This window comes from Astyanax mexicanus, chromosome 1 (genome assembly GCF_023375975.1).
Source record: "Astyanax mexicanus isolate ESR-SI-001 chromosome 1, AstMex3_surface, whole genome shotgun sequence".
Lineage (NCBI taxonomy): Eukaryota > Metazoa > Chordata > Actinopteri > Characiformes > Acestrorhamphidae > Astyanax > Astyanax mexicanus.
The window spans coordinates 37,781,282-37,808,129 of NC_064408.1; the positions used below are offsets into that span (position 1 = coordinate 37,781,282).

The 26,848-nt window shown below is 41.2% G+C and overlaps 2 protein-coding genes across 3 annotated transcripts; both read right to left on the reverse strand.

Moving 5' to 3' along the window:
- Positions 1 to 1,667: 1,667 nt before the first annotated feature.
- On the reverse strand, positions 1,668 to 7,326 carry rhogc (ras homolog gene family, member Gc). The gene is made up of 2 exons (XM_007235846.4): positions 7,010 to 7,326; positions 1,668 to 5,877 (listed from the first exon to the last, which is right to left on the reverse strand). The coding sequence occupies exon 2, from the start codon at positions 5,867 to 5,869 to the stop codon at positions 5,294 to 5,296; it is 576 nt and encodes a 191-aa protein (XP_007235908.1). The 5' UTR covers positions 5,870 to 5,877; positions 7,010 to 7,326; the 3' UTR covers positions 1,668 to 5,293.
- A 974-nt stretch (positions 7,327 to 8,300) lies between these two features.
- LOC103022095 (FH2 domain-containing protein 1) lies at positions 8,301 to 26,439 on the reverse strand. 2 transcript variants are annotated; one of them, XM_049476593.1, is made up of 13 exons: positions 26,262 to 26,439; positions 23,501 to 23,933; positions 23,264 to 23,325; positions 21,527 to 21,629; positions 21,355 to 21,440; positions 21,112 to 21,212; positions 19,297 to 19,367; positions 19,076 to 19,183; positions 18,289 to 18,359; positions 18,088 to 18,205; positions 17,639 to 17,806; positions 12,224 to 12,456; positions 8,301 to 11,762 (listed from the first exon to the last, which is right to left on the reverse strand). In XM_049476593.1, the coding sequence occupies exons 2-13, from the start codon at positions 23,837 to 23,839 to the stop codon at positions 10,703 to 10,705; spliced, it is 2,520 nt and encodes an 839-aa protein (XP_049332550.1). In that variant the 5' UTR covers positions 23,840 to 23,933; positions 26,262 to 26,439; the 3' UTR covers positions 8,301 to 10,702. The 2 variants fall into 2 exon arrangements, with proteins under 2 accessions (XP_049332550.1, XP_049332551.1); XM_049476594.1 differs by having other exon boundaries at positions 26,183 to 26,270.
- Between the last annotated feature and the right edge of the window lie 409 nt (positions 26,440 to 26,848).

Below are 26,848 nucleotides of genomic sequence, written 5' to 3' on the forward strand. Positions count from 1 at the left end.
AAGTCAGCCTTAAACTGGCTCTAGTATCTATAAGTTCTCTGGTTTGTCAGCCTGCAGGGGCTCAAAGATGTTTTTTTTCCTGACTTATGGCAAATGGCGACTCGGTCCATAAAGTTCATATGTTTTGAAACCTTTGAATATTAGTACATTTACTGCAATGCATTAAGTAGACACATTTGGCAGGAGTGTTTTATATATTTTTAAGGTACAAGCTATTTGCACCAAGGTGTGTGTTGCAGTGTGTACTTTTTGCACTCAGGTCTAAATAACTATTTATAGTACTACTATTATTAAAATTCTTTATATGGACGTCAATGTAGAAAGCTTTTGTTTACGTTTTCTCATGTCTTTTGGTCCATTCATCATGCCATTCGACACAATTTATAAAACAACTGCTAGATTCAAATAATGTAAAAATAAGAGACAACAAAAACTGAGATACAAGGTTTTGCAAGACTGTGACAATATTGGCAATCTACATTATTAAATCTGAATTTCATTTTCACATTTTAGCAAAAATAATCTATTTTACTCACTTTTACCTGAATATTAGATGTTTAAATACAATGGCTATTTCAAAATCTATCTAAGCAATTATTTATTCATGTGATTAATCTTCATTCTAAAGTTTACAGGATAAAGCATTGACATTGCTTAGCTACCACATTAATCCCAGGCTCTACCTGGCTGGTTAGCTGTACTTTGAACAGCAAATAAGATTTTCCCAGTAATTAGGGTAAACTGCTCTGCTAGCTAGTTTTTTTTTTTTTGGTGAGAATTTGTGACTACACCTAAGATGCAAAAAAGTTATATATATTTTTTTAAAAACATCTGAACTTTATAATATGAATATTAAGTTAATTCTGCTCAGCACATCCAAGCGGCTCCCTTGAATGCAATTTTATTCTCCCTTGCATTCGTTGGTAGACATGCTCACTTGTTTTCTTTTATATTAAAGGGTGAAATTATCCTCTGTGTCTTGCAAATGCTACTTGTACTGGAGTGCAAAAAGTCACTCCCTCTTAAAAAAAAAGTACAATACAAGGCCATATACATATCAGCCTACATGCAATTACAGGACACAATACAGTTATATAATACTCTCTGCTTAGAGCACCAGTCTACCTGAGGCTATCACACACAACCTTTCACTCACAGAATCATTGTTAATAAATAATGTTTTTATTAAATTACATATAAATACTTTTAAACAATAAAAGCTAACATTGTACAATGAACTCTTGAGGTGATCTTTGTGGTGCTGTTTTTCTTTTTCCTCTTTGGATTGTATTTTTTAAAAAGAATTGTGGGTAACCAAGGGCCATAAAGGATACATTAGTAGCCTCCCAGTGTAAGGTTGAAAAGAGAGTGAGAAACAATAAATTATGTCACACATAAATTACTGAAACAATAATAATAATAAAACATTAAGTGTCTCAAATCTGACCTAAATCTACATAAAAGCTAACTCCACTAGACTTGCAACATTTGTTTCTATAAAATGCCTAGTGCGTAATTCATACTCTATTACACACCAAATGGTAAGAACTTGCCAAAAAAAAGTAAACTTTTGTTTTTGTGAATTTAGTTTACTTTTTTTGCCAATTTTTTTTACCATTTGGTTTGTATTACCGCTAACACTGAAATAAATGAACATTTAAACATGAAAGGCTTTAACATGTTTTATTGTTGTGGTACACACATGATGCGGATCGCAACATTGTTTAAAACCATGCCAAAAGTTCATTTATCTATGTGATGAAATGCCAAGGCAATTTCTGTTTTACACTGACATGAAAAAGTACATCTGGACCTAAAAGTCATTTTGAGTACCTGGTAAAAGAGAGAGTGTGTGGTTCAGTACAAATGGCACACACCCTCTGCTTTGGGAGAAAATAGTGCATACTTTATTTTTTTGGCACCCTAGACAATAGTATTGGAATGCAGTCCAGATCTGCTGAAGCTGGTTTGCTCTTCAGGCTGCTGATTGGACCTTACATACAAGTCTTAGCACACACTCAAAACACATGCACACACCCTCCAATGCAAAAACTACACAATTAACGTGGCACGTAGAACGTTTGTTTCTGAACACATTTATACTGGTTTGCAAAAGTAATGGCAGTGTAAAAACCCTAGCAAGGCAGGTTTTCATTCCAGCAAGTGAAATATTGTAAACACAACACTGCTAATTTTAATTGAATCTTGTACAAAAAAAACATTGGTGACAAATCTGGACTGGTTTTAAGGCTGAGCAGCTTCTCACTGCTGTCTCATTGTGTTTAATCTTATAGCCGTAAGAGTGAAAAGGCCATCTACTGGTACAAAGCTGAAGAACTGCATTGCAAGGGGGTGGGGCTAACCTGTGTAAATAAATCACCCCCTCTACAAAGAAACTTCTGCACATTGTAATGAAGACTTACTATTTATTTACTAAAGTGAATGACTAATGAAAAACAAAAACTTGCACAATTTTGCAAACCCCTGGTCAAAACTTTTGTTACTGTAGTAAAGTTTAAGGATTTTAAAATGGGTAAAAAAAAGAAAGGAGCAAGAAATGTGGTGCACTCTTCTACTGTGCAGCAACCCCTGCACAAATATAACTCCTTTAGTTACTTAATTTTGACCAGATGTGTCCAATTGCATGTCCTTGTGTACTTGATCCAAAACTTTTCAGTGCTTATTTAAAATCATACATTCTATTGTGCAAATATAAAACCCACTGCTCCACAGGCATGGCTCCTAATCCATGTTCTGTGTAGTTTAAAGGACCAGTTTAGGGAACAACCACAATAAACATGACTGATCACTGACCTCAGCCAAGACATCTGGTATCTGATGTGTATTTCTTCACTTTACAAAAGGAGATCCAAGGCTCACGATGCCAAACACTAGATTCAGACAGTCAATGATTTGCAAAAACATCAAAAAACATTCAAAAGACAATCAAATTGTCTCTCAACTTTTCTCCCAAAACACATCCAACTCTCTATCTATTTCTGGAAAACTGATGTAGTTTAAACTACATACGTCAGTCTATTTAGTATACTTTCACAAACATGTGTTTACATATTTTTTAGGAGATTACTTTTTAGATTTCTGAATCAACTAAATTAACTGAGCGAATCTCCAGTTGCAATGTAAAAAAAACACAGAACAAAGATACTAAGGGCTTGTGCTTGTTCAAAACCTTAACTTCACTAAAAGAGGGAAAACACTTCATAACATTAGTGTGTGTTCAAAACTCTTTTTCTCCCCAAAGCACCTGAAACACAGAAGGGCATCCATTGCAGTCTCACTAAGAAAGCTGTACCGATGATCAGGACAAGCGTCCAAATCCACAAGGCATTATTCAAACCTGAGCGAGCATGGCTAAAGGCACGCACTGGCACTGGAAAGCATTTCCTGGTTCAGAAGGCACAGTTCCCCTGCAGTGCCAACCTGACACCTTAATGCAGGCTAGAAAAAGTCAGTAAGTCCACTAGAGATGTTGTCTTCTGCACTTTGGCGACTGGAACTGAAGCAAGGGCGCGACAGATGCAGTGATGTCACAGTGTTGGAGGAGCCAATCAGAAAGCACTTTTAGGGTCAGCTAAACAAAAGCTGAAGCACATAGGTGGCACCCTTTACTCTTGCTTTTTATGCACAGTCATAAAGTGAGTCATGGTGTAGGGTTTATTTAGCTTTCTTCAGCCTTATGTTTCTTTGATGTGTTTATATGCACACAGTATAAATTCCATCCTAAAACAATTGATCTACCCATATTTATGACTGAATATACCAGAGTGTGTGATGCTATGAGGAAAAACAAAAAGTGGATAAACTGCCCGCTACAACACCCCCTGCTGCTACATGCAGAAAGCAGCTTGCACTAGAGCTGCAAATATCATGAAATGTTCAGTACTATTTATGTACTGCAATTTGGCAAACAGTTTAATACAGTTTATAATTAATTTATTCAGCTGGACTTTTTGTAGTGATAAAAAACAAGCACTACATAGCGCCTCTACACTTCTTGTATTACAGTATGTCAGAATAAGAGTGTGGATGATATGGGCATTACATTTAGTGTATTACAGTCTTTTACAATGACTGAGAATCATAACACCATTATAGGTCCCCCTATGCTTTCTGTAGTGTATCACAGCCTGTCAAGAATGACTTAGGACCATATGAATATTTGAGGGCAGTTCCTGCTTTGTATAGTGTATTACAATCAGTCAGAATGACTGTGTGAATTAAATTATCATATTAGAGCACCCCCTATGCTTCCTGTAGTGTTTTGCAATCAGTCAGAATGACTGTGAGCATTATATGTTCATTATAGAGCACCCCCTGTGCTTTATGTAGTGTATTACAGTCTGTCAGAATGGCATTATAGAGAGTGCTGGAAAATACTGCGATATTTCATTCTTACTGTGATTCATTTTGTTCGATTGAGCAGGGGATATTTCTGGCCCTACACTTGCACACACAAACATATAGCAGACATTTACACACATGCTAGCAACATTTCCTATCAAAGCCATTTTTATAACGCGCATTGTAGTTCACTGTTTCCTGATCATTGGTTTGTACTTTTACAACACTTACTTAAAAAATGGATGACACGTTTCAATCACTTCCACCACATAAAAAGGTTGCATCCCAAACCACACACTCCCACACTAAGTAGTGTATAAAAGTGGGGTCCCAAGATTAGAAGTGCACTTGTGCACAGCTTACAGAGACAAGGTATCATCCAAGGGCTTTGATGAAGAAAAACGTAATCAAATAAAATAAATGTTCTGATCTGTATATTGTGGAGAATAGCCAAATTTGCCAAAGAAGTCCCTGGAGATAAAAAAAAAAACTGAGATTTTCATATCCATGAGCCAAATTCCTTTGTATCAGGAAATTACATTGTGTAAAGCACTTCTATCTGGTACCTCTAAATGGCACAGAGTGGCATCACTCTCTCTGGGTGGGTGGGCTTATCCCCCTACCCCCCAAACCCTTCCCCCTCACCCAGCTGACATAACAGAATGGGCAGTTAGTGTTCTTCTCCAAGAGTGTTGGTGTGTTAGTGGCAGTTTGAGAAAAAGAGCTGAAGTTTCACAAGACTAGGAAGAACCATTTGCCGGCCTGCACACTTCCAGAACTGGTAACATTGTGTGAAGTGGGAGTCCTAGCTAGTGGGATACTTGGCAAAAATAGGTCAGATTAATGGAAACAATAAAAAAAACTAACTTTTTTACGCATTTCTTTAAATCAACCGTGTGGAACGAACATGGACATGTAGCTACTGTGGTGGTTATAAGAGCACACACTTCTTGGCCTGCTTCTTAGCGTTGGGGTAAAGCACGGCTCTGACGGCTTCATTGAACACTTCACGAACGCCCTCCTGTAGCAGCGCAGAGCACTCCAGATAGCGCACAGCTCCAATGGAACGGGCCAAGGCAGCACCCTGCTGCTGGGTCGTGGGGGTTAGGCCTTGCTCCTTTAGACGCTCCAGGGTCTCCCGGTCTGATCTTAGGTCACGCTTGGTGCCCACCAGCAGCACAGGCACACCTGGGCAGTGGTGGCTCACCTCTGGATGCCACTTATGCCGCACGTTGGCATGGGATGACGGGCTGGCAACGGAGAAGCAGATGATGAAGACGTGCGTCTGTGGGTACGAGAGTGTCCTCAGCCGGTCGTACTCCTCCTGACCGGCAGTGTCCCAGAGGTTCAGGCTGACTGCCCGACCGTCCACGCACGTCTGAGTGCTGTAGTTGTCAAAGACGGTAGGGATGTACTCCTCAGGGAATGTGTTGGTGGTGTATGAAATCAGCAGGCAGGTCTTACCCACTGCTCCATCACCAACCACCACACACTTCACCGTCTGCATAGTGTTACCTGAGTAAGTGGGAGAAAGAAAGAGAGAATAAGGCATGAATTATATTTTTGGGTAGAAAAAAAAAAAACATCACTATTTGGGAGATTTTTTTCTTTGGGAACTTTTTCCAGACCATTTTTTTAACAAGCCGATTGTTTTAATCAACAGTCATGATGGTCATAACAAAAGCGATCTTTATAATGTATGAAATGGAAAAAAAAACATACAAACTTGTTTTATTAAGCTTACAACAAGTATGTAACAATACAGTAACAATTTAAACATCCAAATATACTTCTTTACATATTCTTATATGTATAACTTAAAACATGTTTGCATGTTTTGCATCATTCAATTTTATCAGGATTTTTTTTATTACACTCTCTGTAATGAAATGTAGAGTTGGGTCAGTGTTCTTTTTAGCAGTGACGATATCCTCAATACTGTCAATATGATCAAGGTTATCAAATACAATATTAATACATTATGAAGCTCCAATCACAGAAATAAAATATTAACTAGTAACAGATTCATGAAGCCATTCTGACTAGTCATATTACAAGGAAGACATATCTATATAGTCTACATATCTACATAGTAATAAAGCAATCATAGATAAGGGATATAAGAGAGTTAAATGCTATATAAATTATTGGTAACATATCACTAGTCAAAATTACAAATCAAATTATCTATAAAAACGTTTATAAATTTGTAGATCTGATATTACCGTTTGTAAACACTTCATAGGTGATATCTGAAATGAGAGTTTCTACAGCAACACTGCACTTCAGAGATTTGATTGTTTACCAGTAAAAAATTAGGAAAAAGGTATGATTTTAGGCTAAAACGGTAATTGCGCTTAATATAAATGCTAGGTAATAATCTTGAGCAATCCATCCGCAGACAGGGTTAGACACAGAAACACACTCTTAGCAGGGTAGTGAAGTTTAACTCCAGCTGATTTTACTGTTAGCTCAGAGCTAAAGCCGAGGCTGTCTGCTCCACTACAGTTAACTATAGCTGGGACTAGCCCCGCCTGTGCTGAACGCAGCTCCTAAATCAGTGCACGTGTCTAATTTTACTAATAATCCATTATTATAAGAACACGGCGAGCTGGAGATGTCGGCTGGTCGCGCTGGTTATACTCACAGGGGCGAGAGCGGCTCCGGGCAGCGGGTTTTCTCACACACAGCTGTTCTCATAGCAGCTCCGGAGATGCTAATGCTAAGCTAACGGCGGCTAAACAGGGATGCTCGCATTTTCAAACTCAGAAACAAGTTGTGAAATGCGGGCGAGCAGCGCGAACACCGGCGCCCAAACACAGCCTGTGCGCTGCGGCACGTAAACAGCTGCTATACGCGCACTATTCTAGTGCTTTAAGTTAATAAAAGTGAGTTTTAAAACTGCGTTATTGTGACAGAATTCCCCAGCCTCCCGTTGTCCGACTCACATCCGGGCACTGCGGGCAAGTCAAGCGGGCACGCCCACGGCGCAAAGGACTGTGGTTATTGTAGTGCAGCCTTTGTGTTAGTTTATCTTCTCTTTTACTCTGAATTAAATTTAACACAAGTTTTTGTACTTATTGGTATTGTGTTAATAAATAGTGTGTAAATAAAAAAAGAAAAAATAAGAAACTAATTAAAGTATATATTAAAGTATATTCAATGTAGTTTTATCTTTGTTTAAGCAAAATCACAAGTGCTGGGACAATAAACAAAGCTCACTTCATGCTGTGGTGCTGACCATTGAGCTTGTTCTGATGTCACAGTGTGAGAGTGAACTGAATCTATTGTTAATCTTACACTGTGTGTGTGTGTGTGCTTCAATCTCTATTGCTGATGTGTGTATTGCTCTGTAACTGATGTCATGGTGTGCGTGTGTGTGTGTGTGTGTGTGTGTGTGTGTGTAATGCACAAAAAGCAAACAGCACTGCCTGAAACCCTGTGACATCATCCCTCTCGCATCACCTGTGTGAGGTCCATATTGTAATTGTTCACATTTTCTTTTTTTAAGACCCAAGATTCACTTTAATTTGAGTGATTTTATTTACCAGTTATAAAATAGTTATAATGCAATTAGGACACAGGCTTCTCATTTAATGAATTTCTTTTTATGATTTTTTTTACATTGTAAATGTAATATTAAAGACATTAAATCTATACAGGACTTATTTTGTAAAGGAAAAAATGTTAAACAAACCAGAATGTTTTATACTTCAGATTCTTCTAAGTAGCCACATTTAGCTTGTAGCTTGCCACATAAAGCTCACTTGTCTTTATGATGTAGAGTCACCTGGAATAGTTTTCTCAGAGTCTAGAAGGAATTCTTAGAGGTGCTCAACAATAGTTGTTATTTTTCATTGACGCTGTAAAGCTCCAGGCCTACAGTATTCACCTTCACAGTAGTAACCATAGAAAAAAAAACATTAGTAGACTATTAGTAGATGATTATGCAGTTTATTTCATTGAGAATATTACAGATCATTTACATGTGAAATACCTGAGATTTATACTTTTAAAATAGTATCAAATAGGCAGTAATAACGTCTTGAATTCACAGAAAATACTGACAGCTCTTGAACAATTCCTCTTCACTATTTAAAGCTTATTACCAATAGATAAAGCTACAGTACACATCAGCATTCAGTCACAAGAAAAGTAAATGTACTTCTGGGTGGATTACATTGTTAGCACTGCACAACAGAACAGATAGTCAACCAAGACAATATAAAAGTAGAACTCTCTCAGTGATTTATTAGGTATATAGTAACATCTAAATATTCAGTTTGGTGACAAAGATGCTTTTTATGTGGGACTTGTTGATATTAGCAATCTTGGTGCTGGGATCACTAAGCATGTTTAGTCAGAAATAATAATTTGGGGGAAATGTGGTACTAATTAGTGTTGTTGCACCAGGTATCCAGTGCACAGTGATAGGGTATACAGTACATGTACTCCTGTAAATACTGTCACCCCCTAACATGTTAAATCACTAAATAGCTGGAATAGCTTAAATCACTGTTACAGCTTTGATTTTGTTTATATTTACTGTTATATTAAATAATCGTCTTCACTGCAACAATATGAGTCATCCACCCAGAAGTTCCACAAACCAGTATGTTTATAAACACTTTATAAATATTTCATATGCAAACTGTGCTATTTGCATTACAATGGCCAATACATTGCTTAATCTTTCCTTTTATATCAACATGCATCACACTCTTTAGGATATTTCTTAAAGAACTATCAAAAGCTGAAACTGATTCAGACTAAAATCACATTACAAACATGAGCTTTCCAGCGCACATTACCTTTCTCTTTCTGTCTCTATGAGTTTATCCTTACATTAACACGATCTCCTCTCTTTCTTTTCCCATCTTTCCTTTTTCTTTGGCTGTTTGAGTCCCTACTTACTGTTATCAGTCTTATATTCATCATTCAATCTAAATTCACATGCTTGGTGTCTTAGGTTTGCTTCTTCTGTGTTATCTCAGCTCCTCCAAGCCTCTAGAGGAAAATACTGAATTGCACATTTCCAATAAAAAAAGTTCAGTACAATATTTAAAAAGGGAGTTCTTTAATATGTAAGAATAGTGGAACACTGTTTTGATACGTCGGACACTAGAGGGTACTCCTAAGTGGGCCCAGAATTATGAAAATATGACTTCCCAGCTTGGAAGCTGTGCATGAACACACCTTCATTGCTTTCTAAGTTGGCCTTTAAATTTTTCCATGGTGGAGAAGAAGACAAAATCAACAGTAAATGGTACATGCAACTTTTGATCAGCTTGTTAGCCAATAAGCACTTTAATTGCAGAATTCCAGCCAATGAGCATTAAGTTGCAATAATATTAGCATCTTTCTGCTAGGGATGTCCCTGGTCTGATCATGTGATCTGGATCACTGGATCACATGAAGGAATTAAATGCTAATTTAGCTGCATATATTATTATTTTTCCATATTACAACTTCCATATTACAACTTTCATATTCCACATTACAACTACAAGTTTCTGTTGTGAGAGTGTTTGCTGCCATTTATGTTGTCGCGCTGGCCGGTTAGCAAACACGCTAATACAGCAAGCTATCTATCCAGCCACTAGCCACTACTTTCCTTCGCTTCATTTTCCTCCAAACTTTTGTCACACGTAACTGTATTGAAAACTCTCACATGCTCTCTCTGACCTACCTCTGTCTCACATGGGCACACCTACAAACGCAGCGTTTCCTCTTTCCAAGTTGTAAAACGGAAAAAAAAAACGATATATGCATCTACATTAGCATTTATTTTCTTTGTTAAAGCTCTGTTAAACTTAGTTACTCAGCACATTAAAATATTCTAATTTTAAAAGCATATTATTTTACTATATTATAATAAAGATATAACTATACAGTGAACGGGAACTATCAGAATTAAAAATAATCATGATCTTCTGACACAGCTGCATTTTTGAATGGAAATCATTTATATATTTATATATTCTTCGCTTAAATAGTAACTTTTCATACTGTTGTTTACATTATAATTAAAAATTTATAAAAAAAAACTTAAGGGACAACTTAGATGTGTTTTTCCTTTTTTGCTGCATTGCCAAAGACTCAAAGGCAAAAAAAGTGACCGTTGAACTCCTTTTATATAAGGAGGAACTCTGGAGCTCCCTCTAGTGTTTTTGGTGAGATTATATTTTTTGGCAGAAGAGGAGAAACAGTAAGAGGCCAGGCTCCACATAAACTACCTCCAGAGGCCTTTATGTGCCAAATCTACACAGCATCACTGCCTATGCTAACACTGGATCACCAGAATAGCAATAAAACCAATACAGCTGTCTGTGTGTGTGTTTCAACGTGTCTGGCTTTGTGTTCCTCTGCTGGTTGTTGATGGTATGCGTGAGCTGCTGGCCACTGTGTGTCCATTTCTGTCTCGTTTTAACACAGAGTGCAGTGCTAATGCTAACGGGGTCGCAGACGGACATAGCCTGGACAGAGGACTAGGCACAGTGAGAGCTAGCGATGACCCTGGCCCTGCAGATCGCTCTACTCTGCCCTCCTTCACATCACACACCTTTGTTTTCTCTCTTTCCTTCTCTGACTTTACTCTTTTCTTCTCTCTCTCCTTTATTTCTTTCTCTCTCTTCTGTCTCTCTTTTTCCTGCTGCTTCTCTTGCTCTCTCTTATTCTTCTCCTTCTCTCTCTCTCTCCTCTCACGCTGTTTGTCGTTGGTCTCAGTCTTTGTTTTCTCTTTCACCTCTTTTTCTCCCTCTTTCTTCTCTCGCTCTTTTTTGCTGGATGATGTCCTGTCCAGCAGTCGTTTCAGTGACTGTGGAATTTTAGCTCTTTGCGTTTTTCGAACTGATCCCTCCTCCTTTGAAGTCCCAACCGCAGTTACAGATTGGCCAGATGGGAGAGGTCGCAAGCCAGTCTGGAGCAATGGTAGGTGGGATGCTCTAAGAGGGGGCGTGGCAATGCGTGTCCTGTTCTGGCTCTGATTGGCAGGTTTCATGTCCTTCATTGTTCGCTCTTTGAGATTTCCTGTCTTCTTTTCTCCCACCTCAGATGATGCCAAATTCTGTACTTCTTGTTGCATCTCCTTTGACTTTCCTTTTACTGCTGGTTTCCTCCCTTTCCTCTCTTCCTCTGCACAGGGTGGGGCTAAGCTGCTGTAGGACTGAAGGGGGGAGACTAGCGTGTGTTTTTCGCCCACCTGTGGGCGGAGTCCTGAACCAAGTGTCTGATTCTGGGGCTGGATGGCAGAGTGGGCAAGGCGCTTCGCTTCGGTCAGCTTAGAGTTGGGCGGGGTCTCTGTCCGAATCTCCACTGCAGCGCCACTGTCAGGAACATCAGTGCATTTTTCCACCTCACATTTCATCAGGTTTGTTTTTTCTGCTGTTGTTTCTGTCAAGCTGTTTTAGACAAAGAGACAGACCAACCGAGTGTTAGAAAGACAGACAGACAGAAAGTAAAATACATGTAAATACATTGTATCAAAAGTAAATATCTAATTGAAAAAATAAATCAATAAAAAAATGCCTAAATCAATTAATGGCTAAAAGAGTTACCTTTAAGTCCTTTAATGACATTTTAGGATTGTTGTTTGCTCTTAGACTAATCTAGTTTGTTGTACACTTTTAAACTGTTTTCTGGACAGTGGAATCAATAATCGACAATGTATTTCAAACGAAAAAAAAAAAATTGCAATATTGATATTTTGTCCCACTCCTAGCACTTTAGCTCTGAAGACATACACTGATGGATGCACAAAACAATTAACGGATATTGGAACTAAACCTTTCTTATTTAAAAAAAAAATTGATGAACAAACCACTACACACTGTATTTAAATTAAGGGCAGTAGCAGACTGACCTGAATAAAGATGGGCGTTGCAGAGTCTGGCGGCCAAGTGTTGACCACTGGCTCCGCCTCCTCGGTGATGTCACAGAAGCTTCCAGGATCATCTCTAAACTGCCATCATTGCACTCTAATCCCGCCTCCAGGATGGAGCAGGAGGCGATCGAGCGGCGTTTTAACACCCTCTGTCTTTCCATGTGCTCTCTCTCCAAGCGCCTCTGATACTGCTGCTCTCGCAACATATTCTCCTGAGAGACAGAGAGAGAAAGAGAGAAAGGTGTGGTTTTACACCTGGTGCTATGAGGCTAATACAGCTCCCATAACTTCTATAATGAATGTTACACCCAACCAAGTAGCATGATGATAACCAATTATGGTGGAATGGAAAATTTGAATAAGAAAAAAAATTTAGTGTTTCCTCAAGCTCTGTGGTTTTCTAATAACACAGACTGAAATACTTTATGTAATGGGTGGGAGAGTGTGTTGTGGGCATACTCCGCCCACTTCAGCTGGTCGGACCAGGTGGAAGGGGTGGACGAGGCCAGACAGCGGAGGGTCCGTTCCAAGTCCTGGTTGACCCTCTCAGTCTGGCCATTTGATTGGAGGTGAAACCCAGAGGAGAGGCTGGCCTCTGCCCCCAACAGATGACAGAAGGCACCCCAGAACCGGCTGGTAAAGTGCGCCCCACGGTCTGACACAATGTCCGCAGGTGGTCCATGGATGCGGACCACCTGGTCCAGCAGCACCTCGGGCCGTTCCCTGTGCGGATGGCAGTTTTGGTAGCGCGACAAAGCGTGCCGCCTTGGAAAACCTGTCCACAATGACTAGTATCACGGTGTTGCCTCGGGATGGGGGCAACCCCGTGATAAAGTCAAGGGACAGGTGAGACCAGGGATGCGAGGGAATGGCCAGGGGGCGCAACAGACCCGTGAGTCTGGTTCTGGGGTCCTTACAGTGAGCGCAAACTTCACAGGCGACCACGTGAGAGCGCACGTCCCTCTCCATCTGTGGCCACCAAAAACGATGACGTAGAAATTCCAACGTGCGCGTGGCTCCTGGATGTGCAGTCTGGGGAGAGGCGTGTCCCCAGTTGAGTACCCTCTTCCTAAGAGATGAAGGTACAAAGTCTCGGCCCGGGGGACCATTCCCCGGATCAGGATCGGTCTCCTGGGCCCGTCGAATGGCGTCTAACAGGCCCCAACGGCGGGGTGCCAGGATCCTGGCCGGAGGAACCACGGTGGATGGTTCCACTGGAAGAGAGAGGGGTTCCCACTGGCGAGAGAGGGCGTCCGGCTTGACGTTCTTGGACCCGGGACGGTACGACAAGACAAAGTCAAACCGGGTAAAGAACAGCCCCCATCTGGCCTGGCGTGGGTTTAGACGCTTGGCCTGCTGGATGTAGGCCAAGTTCTTATGGTCTGTCCAGACCAGAAAGGGGTGTTCCGCCCCCTCTAGCCAATGCCTCCACTCTTCCAGGGCGAGCTTCACAGCCAGGAGCTCCCGGTCTCCCACGTCGTACCTCTGCTCGGCAGGTGTAAGACGGTGGGAGTAGTAGGCGCAAGGGTGCAGCCGGTTTCCAGGCCCTGATCGCTGGGACAAGACTGCCCCTACGCCTACTTCAGAAGCATCCACCTCTACGACAAACGGAAGTCCCGGATCAGGCAGCTGGAGAACTGGGGCCCTGGTCAACAGACGCTTGATGGCGTCAAATGCTTCCTGGGCCTCTGTGGACCAGCTGAACCGCCCTAACGTCTTCCTCGTTAGGGCAGTTAGCGGGGCAGCCACAGAGCTAAAATTCTTCACAAAACGGCGGAAGAAATTTGCAAAGCCCAGGAAGCGCTGGACCAGGCGCACTGAGGTGGGCTGAGGCCAGTTCTCCACTGCCTTGATCTTGGTGGGGTCCATGCGCAGTGTGTTGTGCGACACAACAAAACCCAAAAAGGAGATGGTCTGCGCATGGAACTGGGACTTCTCAAGTTTGACATAGAGGTGGTTCTCAAGGAGCAGCTGGAGGACGCGTCGGACATGGGTGACATGTTCATCTACGGACCTGCTGTAGACAAGTATATCGTCCAGGTAGACGAACATGTACCGGTCCAAGGCCTCCCGAAGGACCTCATTAATAAACCCCTGGAAGACGGCAGGGGCGTTCATCAACCCGAACGGCATAACTAAGTACTCGTAGTGCCCGGACGGGGTGATGAACGCAGTCTTCCACTCGTCACCTGCCCTGACCCTGACCAGGTTGTAGGCACTGCGCAGGTCCAGCTTGGTGAAGATGGTAGCCCGCTGCAGTGCCTCAAAGGCAGATGACATAAGGGGCAAGGGGTAACGATTTTTTATGGTGATCTTGTTGAGGCCTCTGTAGTCTATACAGGGCCTCAACCCAACCTCTTTCTTACCCACAAAGAAAAACCCGGCTCCCGCCGGGGAGGTTGATGGCTGAATAAAACCCAGAGCGAGGGCCTCCTGGATGTAGTCCTCCATCGCTCTGCGTTCTGGGCCAGAGAGGGAGAACAGTCTTCCCCTAGGGGGACTAGTCCCAGGGAGGAGGTCTATAGAGATGTCACAGGGGCGGTGGGGGGGCAGTATCTGGGCCTGTCGTTTGCTAAAGACCTCCCGGAGGTCCTGATATTCTTTGGGTACCCGAGAAACATCAGGACCTCCGAGGTCGGGGTCTGCAACCTCAGGGACTCTGGAGGGCTGAAGGCAGGAGGTTTGACAGGCTGGCCCCCACCTCAGGACTGAGTCGGTCAGCCAGTCGACATGGGGGTTGTGTCGCTGGAGCCAAGGGAACCCCAAAATCAGCTGCAAGTCGGGGGCACTTATGATGTATAGCATGATCTGCTCTGAATGAGCCCCGACTCGCAGCATGAGGGGGCGTGTTTGGTGAGACACTACCCCTGGCTCCAGTGACCGCCCGTCGATGGCTGCTATGGGCAGTGGTTCCCGTAGGGGGACCAGCGGCAAACCAAGCCTTTTTGCAATGGCCACGTCCAGAAAATTACCAGCTGCCCCAGAGTCCAGAAAGGCGGGAAGACGCACCTCCGATGCCTCCCACACCAGTGTTGCCTGGAGGAATACTCCCGAGGTTCGAAGGAGCCCTGGCAGGTCTGTTAGGGGCGCTTCTCCTCCTAACAGACGATTATTTGCTGCCAACTCTGGACAGGCGACGCGCTGGTGCCCCACACCTCCACAGTAAAGGCACCGCCCTTCCCGCATGCGGGCATCACGCTCTTGCCTTGGCAGACGGGTGTGTCCCAACCGCACCCCGTGGTCAGGTCGCTTCTCAGCTGCCAGCGATGGTCCAACAGCTGAGGGTTGACCGTGAGGGCCTTGTACGGTTCCCGTAACCCGCACTCTGCGCCTCTGCCTAAGGCGCTGGTCCAGTCTCTGGGTCAGCTCGATCAAGTCATCAAGTGAGGACGGAGGGTCGCGGTGAGCGAGCTCATCTTTAAGGTCCTCACTGAGACCATGATAGAAGGCGCTGACCAGAGCACTGGAGTTCCACCCGCTCTCAGCCGAAAGCGTGCGAAATTCGATGGCATAGTCTGGGACAGACCTCCCCTCCTGACGTAGGTTCAGGAGGCGGGTCCCTGCCTCCTCTCCTTGAGCCGGAAGGTCAAATGACCGCAAAAGAGCAGCTGCAAACAGTGCAGCTGTGGTGCAAGTAGCCGGTTGGTTCTCCCACACAGGGGTAGCCCACGCTAGTGCTCTTCCGGAGAGGAGGGAGACAATGTATGCAACCTTTGCACGCTCCGACCGAAAACGGGATGGCTGCAGCTCGAAAGCAAGTGAGCACTGCAGGAGAAACCCCCTGCAGCCTCCGAGTTCACCACTATAACGCATGGGGGTAGGTAGTGGGGGCTCGACTCTAGCTTCCACGGGTGGTGCAGCAGCTACAAGCTCCTCTACCTGGGGGTGTCCAGGCATATGGGGAGCTGGCTGTATGGGTTGTGGAGAGCCTGGTGTTATCATATTTGTCAGACCCTCCAGCAGAGAACGAATCTGCTGAAGGGCCTGCTCATGCCTCTCTAAAGTACCTCCCTGGTTCTCCAGGGTCACTTTTGCCTGTTTGAGATCTAACTGCTCTGCTGGATCCATGGTGGGCTGGATCTTTCTGTAATGGGTGGGGAGAGGTAGCTCTCCAGCCCAGAAGGTTGTAGAATCCAAGTGCAGAGCAGTAGATGTCAAAGCAGGTAAACCCAAGAAAAAAAGGGGAAATAATAATAATAATGATGATAATAATAATAATAATAATAATAATATATAATCGTTAATATATATATATATATATATATATATATATATATATTAATAGGATATATAATATTATATAAATATAAGTCCTTATTAAACCCCGCTCCACGCGGGGATCGAACCCAGGCTGTCGCGGTCGCAGCCCAGTGCTCTAACCGCTGCACCAGCGAGCGGATTGGGATGCGGCCGCTTTAATCGCCCTTTAAAGAGCCTCCGCCGAAAGGGGCGGAGCAACGAAAACGGGCGGAGAGTGAAAACGGGTGGAAAACAAACCTCGCGCCGAGCGTGAGTGAAAGAGAGGGGGAGAAAACGTTACCTAGGATCGCCGAGGAAGTGCGGCTACCTCTTATAAAACGAGGTGAAGGAGTAACTGAACAAAAGAGCTTCCAAAGAAAATAAAACTGAACTGAGGTGCTTGTGGATTTAAACGCTGCTCCACCAGAGAGGGGAGGAACAGCGAGGGAGAGGGAAGGTAAACAACCGCGTGCCTCGCAGTGAGACACACACACACACACACACACACACACACACAGACACAGAGACTCGAGAGGGGCGGCAGAACAGAGCACACCTCTCTGCTCCACCAAACTAGAGACAGGCAGATGGCGGCTGTGGAGCTCACTGCTCTACACAGCTCCACCAAACTCGAAGGGAGAAAGAGATAGATATAAAGAGCCGGGGCTCGCTCGGAAAACCGGCATAGATTCGCTCTCACGAGCTTCAAAGATCCAGCGCCGAGTGGCTGATTGGCGCTGCTTATAAGGTGTTCAAAGCAGGTGTTGGTAATTAGCCAATAAACCCTCAGCGCTGGCCTGGCGCGCCCTCCGATGCCCCGGAGGATGCCTCGATCGGGCACCAGCCCTTACACTTTAGCACTACCTGGTGGTGTATAAGTTCCTATTACATGTTAGCTACATTACTCTGATTGCCCCAGTGCTAATTTATAACTTTATAGCATTATAGCTCCAGTAAAAAATAAAAAACAATCAAACATGCCTTGGCTAATAGACTAAATGTGACACTAAGTGAATCTGATTTTCACTTTAAATATTTTTTTTTAAATAAAGTCCCCTTTAGCTATAAACTTTCCACAGACTGGAAAGATACAGATAGCTATGCTATGCTGTGTGTGTGTATGTGTCTGTGTGTGCATGTGTTTGTGGGTGTAACCTGTGCAGCTCTGTGAAAGCGCTGGTTGAAGATGTGAAGTGTACTGCATGCTTCCTCCAGCTTAAAGGACCCGTCATCATCCTCACAGAAGAACTCCAACAGGGACTGTTGGGCTTTCACCATGGAGTCCACATCCAACTGCACCTCAGATAACTTCAGTTCTGCAGCCTACACACACAAACACACACACACACATGTATTTCTGTTATATAGGATACTTTGAATAAGCTTTATCATTAAACAATTTATTTTATTTTTAACATTTCTAATAACTCCTAAAATCAATCAAATCTTAATCATAGCACAGCTTAATTTCGAATATTCTTAATGATACAACAGCATCTATTTTAGTATTCATAACTATATCATCACAATAATTATTTCTAATATCCCTAACGATTCCTAACGAGCACACAGATTAATTTCTAATATTACTAATGATAACAAACCTGAAGGAAAGGTGTGATCTGTATGAGCAGATCAGATGTAGTTCTCACTCTTTCCTTTAGGGCGGCAACTCTGCACTGCAGCTCACTAAACTCTTCCAGAACCACCTCCACTGATAACCTTTTAACACACACACACACAAATAAGTTCACTTACACATGCAAACAAACACGTTACACACAAACACACACAAGCACACACACCTGGAAGCTGGTCCCACGTGGCTGAGTTTGAGGTGGTAGGAGAAGATTAATGGATCTTTCTTTACTGCTTCCTGTACACACACAGAGACGAACAAACACAGGCATTATATCTTACCTGAAACGCACCAGTGTATTTATTTAAATTGCCCATACATGTTACTTGCCAAAGGTGAGTTTAAACAAGCATAACATGCATGTAACAAAGTTATTTACCCACATTTTTCTCTGCTTTTTTTGTGTTGTTCTAATACTCAATCATTCATTTTCTGAAAAAAGATTCATGGGTGCCATAACTGTATATCGTAAGAAATAAGAATTTAAAAGGTGTTTTAGATTGAACACAGCACTGTGTTACTTGTTGAAACTGAATCAAATCATGTAGCAGTTTGAATTGTGTGAACTGTTTTCACTATTGTATTTTCTGTAAAATATTATTTAATTCATGCTGCAGACTGTAGACAGAAAAACAAATTGACCCCGACTGGAGGATATTCACAATGTTCACATCACAATTTACATGAGCCAAAACTAAAAACCTGATCATAATAAATATGGTCATGGTTAAGCTTTTCTGATCCCACAAATCTATCAAGATTATAAGAGCAGAGTGTGACTGTACAGCTGTCTATTTTAAATACAACAGTGCAGTACAGCTTGGTGGGGTATTTATAAACCAAGTTTTGTCTAGCTATTTTTAGTCATATGCACTTCTCTTAATGTAAAAGCTCCTCAGCAGCACATATTGATGAGTGATGGGGTATTGATTAGGGGTATTGATTGAGCATACCATGGCTACAAAGTGCAGAAGATTCATGCCAGGACGGTTCGCTTTAGTATCTGATAACTTCAACAGGGAGGCGATCCGGAAGCCTGCTGCGTTTCCAGCAAACCCACCCTACAGACATATACACAAACACAACACAGAGATTTAGAAGTGAGCGAGTGACTAAATAAGTGAGTAAGAGTGTGTTTTGATGTGTGTGTAAATGGAAGAGTGCAGTCACTTACAGCATTCATGTAGTTTCCAGCTTTCAGCACCAAACGCAGGATGAAGTGGAGCTCAACACAACCCATCAGCTCTGAAAGAGAGATTTTCAGCTTTATTGCATTCAACTGAGTCTATTCAATATACCAGCTTTGGGCACAATGACTTTAGACTTGTGTGCTCACAGCTGCCCCATAGTGGCCTATTGCACAATTTTGCAGATAATATACAAGCTGTTTGCTTGTGTCAGCAATGGGGGTGCCTTAAAATGAATATTCTAATGACAAACGTTTTGGGACACATTATCTAATCACTTTATTCAGGTATTTCTTTCAGCCAGTGCATGTAGCAGTGTGTTTAAAAATCGATTTGAATCGATCTTTATTTGACCGATCCTATATCAATTTATATAAACCAATTAATATAAGATTGATCCTCAGAATTAGCCTGTTTAAACTGTATATGCGTACAGTTTTAACATCTCACGTTTTATCTGTAAGACTCTCCTATTTTTGACACCGCTCTCTGACTGGGTCAGTCAGTCAACACTGTGGGGGAGTTTCTGTACAAATATAAGTACGTTTTTTCTGTATTTCCACTCACTGTTGCATGTGTTTATCAAACTAGTGCATTTAACACTGTTTTAAGTTGTTTTCCAGTGTTGTTTTATTACTTAATTTAAAGTAAGACCTGACTGGGTGAAGCTACTGTTAGCTTAGCGGTTAGCCGATTCACTGGCAAAGCTAAACACATTAGCTGGGACGCTAAACTGCCCCCCGCTAGCATGCTAAGCTAAACTGGTTTAACTGTTAGACAAATAACTGTAGATTAACCTGTAAAATAGTGGAATAATTATTGTGTTCTCTATGAAGCACTGTTATTAATATATATTTTTTGTAATTTCCAGGGTGGGGAAAAGGCTCTTAAAACGGGGGAGATAACCTCTGGTTAGACCAGCAGGAGGCAGCGTTAACTCCTTTTATGAAGAATTTTTCCTTTGAGTTCAATAAAGTTTTCTCTCTTTACATTATTAATTTTGCTTGTTGTATTTTTATTATCACTTTATTATCACTTATTATATTATCACATCTGTATAAGTGGGTCTGGGTAAATTTCCCACTTTTATTTGCAAATAAATAAGACATTTATAAAGCATGTTATGCTTTTGTTTTATGTAACTAAAATGTCGATATATACATCTGTACAGTGTTGTGTAAGCTTCTTGTGTACTTTTAAAGTTATTAATGACTTGTTTTAAATGTCAGAGCTATCCAGATTCTACCAAGGAGCTACTGGATAGTGGTGTAAAAGGCGATTTATTAGGGCAAAATTTGCCCCGAAGTGGCCTCATTAATGTTCTGGAACCACGTAATGTTTTACCCACACGCAAACATTTGAGTAAAGTGGCCATTCCATACCTGTATAAAGATGTGAAGCACGGTGTGGCAATTAACTAATCTACATTAAATGATATAAAAAAAAGAATGTAACTTATAACATAATATAAACACCAATATTTAATAATGGAAGTTTGAGTCTTCCTTGTATAATTACAACATTTCATATTAAAATAACATTTTCTTTGTAACTGAAAGTTCCCTAAATTAATCGATATTGACTCAAATCAGGACCTTGAGAATCGGAATCTAATCATACTGGGAAATCAGTGGTGATACCCACCCCTAATTAAGTGGCAGACTGTATAAAGAAACAGAGACACTCCATATGTGCAAATTTGCTGATAGAGCTGAGGAAGTGAAACCATTTCCTAAAACCTATCAATTTAAAGACATCCCAATACTTTTATCTATATTTTGTACATATATATTGGCACTTACCTGTAGCTGCACACACTAAGCATTGAGCTGATGTAGACACAGTGGACACAGCACACTCAAAGTCCTCCTGCAGAATCATAGCTTCTAAACGCAGTCTGAAACTTCAGAGAGTAAAGAGAAACGAACAAAAAAGGAGTGAATACTTGAGAAAAATGCTGCATGACACAATAAATGACAGAGATAAACTCTCACAGCATTAGGTGTGTAAGTGAGTGGAATAAAAGGGGAAATCTGTTGCAGTACCTTGGGATTTCCACAAGGTGGAGTAAGAAGAGATCAGCCTCTTCCAGCTGACTGCGCTCACCTCTGAATGCCCTCAGGAGCTGTTCCTACAGGCACAAAACAGAGTTAGTATTACACAGACACACACACACACACACACACACACACACATTTATAAAACAAATACAAATACCTCATCAGGGTCAGGTAGTAGTTTGAAGAGTTCGTTGAGTTTCTCGCTGCCATAATTCTGGCCACGCCCCTCTCTTATATCATTAATGATCTCTCCCAGAGTACTGTGGGAATAAGGAAAAATATATGGAGAAATTGTAAATATAATGGAATTACCAAGCTGTCGTTCCTTAGCATACACCCAAACCCAAAACCCAAAAAAAACCCTTACTCTGTTAAACCTTTTACTCCCATTTACTAAATCGGTCAAACCCTTTACTAAACACTATATGTATTTAACCAAATCCTACCTAACCAAACTAGTGTCCTAAACCATTTATGCTCAATGTTATGTATGGATACAGATACAGACAGAGCCTTCTGACAATATTCTGAATTAATTTAGTCTAAAATCATCTGTGCATGTACTCTAAAAGTTTACAGCCAGACATTTGTGGTGTGGTTGGTGTGGCGCAGTGGATAACACCACTGCATGCCAGTGAGCTACCACATCATGTGGGAGACTGGGGTTCAATTCTCATTTCTTTACACCAATAAATGGGCAAGACTCCATAAATGACACAAATCTGTGGAAAATTACATATACATAATTTAAAATAATTATAAATAACATTTAATTCAGCCAAGCCCTGATCCACCCAAACCATTTACCCATTTACGCACTTTACACTAAACTAAACAATCTTACTCAAACAAATCAGTCCCTTAATTTTACACTTTAGTCAACCAAATAATTTACCCTATTAAAACTTTTACCCAACTAATTTCTCACCCAAGCAAACCAGTCACCCAAATAAACCCTCTTTGGCAATCAGACCCTTTACCAACTTCTGTACACAGATGAACATGTTGCCTCTCATCCAACCCATTCCCTAAACTATTTATCCAACAAACTCACCTAACCATTTAAACTTTTCACCAACACAACACTTAATACATAATTATATATTTTACCCAGCCAATCCACATCTAACTAAACCTTTTACCAAACTTTATTACCCAGCCTAACCATTTGCCTTATCTCCAGTGGTGAGCAGTTCACTGAGGATCTGGTCTTCAGAAGAAGTTACAGAAAAAGTCTGGAAGTGGGATCTAAGATCACCTCTTATCAGCTGTCTAATAGAATTCAGTAAACTTTAACTGATCCTGGATCAGCATTCTTACTCCAAGAAGTTTTATTAATATTGATCCAATATGTCTTAGAAGTGAACAGGATCCAGGCACAGTTGGTCTTGACATGTCAGAAACTGCTAGACTTTTGGCTAGGAATCACATTCTACCTTCTCACATATCTGGAACACAAAATTTGAACCTCACCAATAGCCCTTTCAGAATAGTCCCAAAATACATACACGTAACTTCAGAACAATCACATATGGCAGTTTTTCCAACCTACTAGTTAGAGATATAATCATTCTTAGGTGGAGGAGGGCCAAGCCTTAACCTCTCAAAGACTGTGTTAAAGGGGTCATAGCACATCTTAAAACTTAAACATATTAAGCACACTACCACAGAGTCAGCTAGGAGGTTCTATAAATCCTGGCAATCATTTAGTTTTTTTTTACTTTGATTGTTTCTTTTTAGCCAAAGAATTTGAATTAGAATCCATTTATGTATAATAGTGGCTGGGCAGGATTACGGGTAAGAGTGTTAGTCTGTTTAACTTATATTGTGAGTTAATACTGAGTAACCAATAAAAATAATTGTACAATAATAACTATTTGCCTTATCAACATACCTTTTAAAATGATGCAGAAAAATCCCAACTTTCAACTTCCGGTTCCCCTCCAGAATAGAAATCTGTGAGACAGAGAAAAAAAGACAAACTGAATGGATTTACTGGACAAGCACTGTACGAGTTCCATGCTCTAACCTATCTCCATTAGCCCCATCATCACTTAATGACCTGAATCGGCTGTGTTACAGCAAGAAAATACCCGCAATTATATAATAAGTGCAGACAGTCCATCTTTACCTTGTCCAGTGTGTTCTTTCGAAGTGTGTTTGTGTGTTTTTCTTGGCCATGGAGACTTTTGACCCGGATCTCTTTTCCCTTATTACCCTGCTGCTGGCCAAAAAGCTCATCCAGTGATGTAAAGTCAATTAAATACTCGTCTGACTTTGTCCAGACACTGCGTCGACCCTTCACTCGCTCCTGAGGGATGCGCTCCCAGAACACACTCCGTAATCGTCCAGATCCTGGTGCAGAACGGGAAGTAGAATTTACCAAGACTGGGGGTGGCGGTGGCGGTGGCAGTGGAGGTGGCGGTGGTGGTGGAACGACAGCAGGAACCACTGGATTAGGTTCTGTCATGACAACTTTGTGTTTGTGCTTATGATGATGGTGATGATTACAACGATAATGTTCTGTAGAACTTCCTCATTATCTGCTGATTGTTTGAATCTGCCTGAAAACAGTTAAAAAGTCAAACAAGATTAAGAAAATTACTGTAGCGTTATCAACCCATACACAGAATGTAGTGTATAAGCAAAGACTCAGGGCAAATGTAGCTACTAATAAGCACTGGAAGCTTATCCAATACCCTTATGACAGAGCCAAACCAATCTAGACCTTTTTCAAAAGATCCCATTCCCATCCAGCCAGGCTGACTTCCCAGGCAGCCAGGCAATTGTACACTTTCTGCCATTATCTTCATTTCCAAATCAGGAAAGTCACACTGGATTTTTTTGAGTCTATGTTGTCAAATCTGTTCTTTCGAAATTTGTCCTTTTTAGTGTTCCTGACTGATCTGTCTAAGAGCCTCTGTTATCAGGGGGTCTCAGGTTTAGTCCCCCGTGATGGCATGGTTATGTATTGAGCTACACAAGCTGTTTTTTGGATTTTTTTCTCCAATTAGTTTTAGGACATTAACGTATATTAGCCTTTTTTACATGACCATACATTTTAAGCCTGGATAGGTTAAATTTACACAAATAATTTGTTTTCTTCATTCATTGCTTCCTTTAATATTCCTCATAAAAATTGTGTTATATTTACTCTTCAGAATTAGTTATTTTGCCTAAATTAAATAAATTAATTTAACTGATGATTACTTGGCAAAGGCTGAACTCAGGGCTCTGAGTGGTCTATCAGTCTAAAATGGTGCCACTATGATCAGAATGTAGCTGGAGCTGCTGGAGCCCCGAGAAAGCACAATTAGCCTTTCTCTCTCTGGGTGGATAGATGGTGCTCTTTCCCTCATCACTCCTAAGGTGATGTCAATCAGTACAAGGCATTTGTGACCTGATATTTCGGAACTAAATCGCTGTACTTTCCTCTGAATGCGCTGAAAAATAAAAAAATTAATTATAAAAAAAAAGACTGAACTCATTGCAACGGATCCCCACTTGAGTATATAGTCACAAATATTCAACTAACTCAAAGCAGCTGAGGTAAGTTGAGAAAATATCTATGTGTACCTTAAACAGACTATTCATACATTTATATATTTGTTCAAAGTAGTTAAATGTATTAAATGTTATTATAATAAAATAAAACTAAATAAAATATTGTGTGCACAGGGTTTTATTCATTGTCATGAAGCAGACACTGTCCTGCTGAGAGACATTTACCTGAGATAAAGGGACTGGGTGTAGACATAAAGCTTCTCTGTTTTAAGGCTTAAATAATCTAATCACTCAATGTCAGCTGCTTTGAATAGGGAATCAGTACTTTCCAAATCAATCAGGTCAGAGTCTCAAAAATCCTTGTTTCACCATGACTCCCATCAGACATACATCCAATCAGAACAGAGCTGACATAGTCCTGATAGCTGAGGCTGCTTAACCTAGATCAGACACTGTAGTTACATTCCAATGCCTAGACTGTAGTCAAGGTGGGGAGGGTCCTCAATATGAGTCTTTTGAAGAATTCTAAGAATTGTTTTTATCCAGCCACATTGGAGGATTTTTAAGCATGAATGGCCTGTTTAAGATCATGCCACAGCATCTCAATTAGACTATGACAAGACCACTTCAAAACTTTCATCTAGGTTTTTCTTGAGCCATTCAGAGGTGGACTTGCTGGTGGGCTTTGAGTAATTGTCCTGTTGCAGAACCCAAGGATACCTCAACTTAGGGTCACAAATTGGTGGCCTTCTGGATCTTATGGTAGAGAACAGAAGTGACAAATGTGAGATGGACTGTTCTTTTAGGTCAGCAGTGGTTCTTCAGGCCTGGTTTGAACAAAGCTTTCAAAAAATGTCGTTAATCCACAGTTAATTAATGGGTGGGCAATTACTACACAAAGGGTTAGATTTGTTTGGGTAGCTTGTTTCTCTTAATAAAAAATAATAAATAAAATCTTCATTAAAACTACTTTTTGTATTTTCTCAGGTTATCTTTGTCCGATATTAAAGCGTGTTAAATATCAAAAATGTAGGTATGATAAAAACTGCACTGTATCTTTACTGATTAAAGCTTTAGTATTTTAGAAACAACTTCTGCTAGAAAATTAAATAATCATCTGTTTATGTTTCTCTGACCTTAAAACTTAACTTTAAAAAAAAGTATGCTAAGTATCTAAAAACTCACACTGTTTGAGTCAGTAACTGGCAGCAGTGACTTTTTAGCATGTTCCACCAGAATAAAAACAAATCCCCTGAAAATAAATATTTTATAAAACAGTTCTGAAAGGTTCCTACAGCAGTGTGTTTACCTCAGACGATACATTCAGCGCTTGTTCTGCTGTGTTTCCTGTGGAGACTGAGCTGTCTTACAGGGTGGAGAGCTCTTACCTTCCTGGTCCTTTCCTACATAACTCCCGCACTGCTGCGACTCTGGTGCGCGCGCTGTAAGTGCCGTGCGCGCGCTGTAACTGTGGTGCTCGCGCTGTAAGTTACGGTGCTGCACGCGCAGGCGAGCTGTTTCTCCTGCATGTCTGAACTTTTACTGAGCAAACACAAAATTTCCATCCACCAACTCAGCAGCACGAGGGAGGGGAGCGCGTGCGCGCTGGGGTCTCTCTCTCTCTCTCTCTCTCTCTTTCTCTCTCTCTCTCTAAATCAGGGGTGGGTAATACATTTTCTCAGCAGACCCAATAATAAAAAATTTTTGAGGGCCAGGCCAACAAATTTACCTCAATTTGGCTTAATGTTATTTTTTCTGATTAAAATTTGCAGTAATTATATGTTTTTTTAAATGAGTTCTTACTGGTGTAGGTAGACGTTACAATTAGGCAGAGATGTATAGTACCGAAATAGAATTAATTTAGTACTGTATTTAAGTACTAAAAAGCTGTATATGTTTTAATCGCTACTGGAGTATTATTTTTTCTCCTACTTTTACTTCACTGCAGTTTAATACTTGGAGTTTAATGCTTTTA

Excerpts from the sequence above, each read along its gene's own strand:
- rhogc (XM_007235846.4), bottom strand. The coding sequence starts at position 5,869 with ATGCAGACGGTGAAGTGTGTGGTGGTTGGTGATGGAGCAGTGGGTAAG.
- LOC103022095 (XM_049476593.1), bottom strand. The coding sequence starts at position 23,839 with ATGACAGAACCTAATCCAGTGGTTCCTGCTGTCGTTCCACCACCACCG. Across the intron at positions 21,213-21,354 it reads CACCTTGTGGAAATCCCAAG|TTTCAGACTGCGTTTAGAAG; the intron begins GTACTGCAACAG and ends TACTCTCTGAAG. Across the intron at positions 19,184-19,296 it reads CTGGAAACTACATGAATGCT|GGTGGGTTTGCTGGAAACGC; the intron begins GTAAGTGACTGC and ends ATATGTCTGTAG.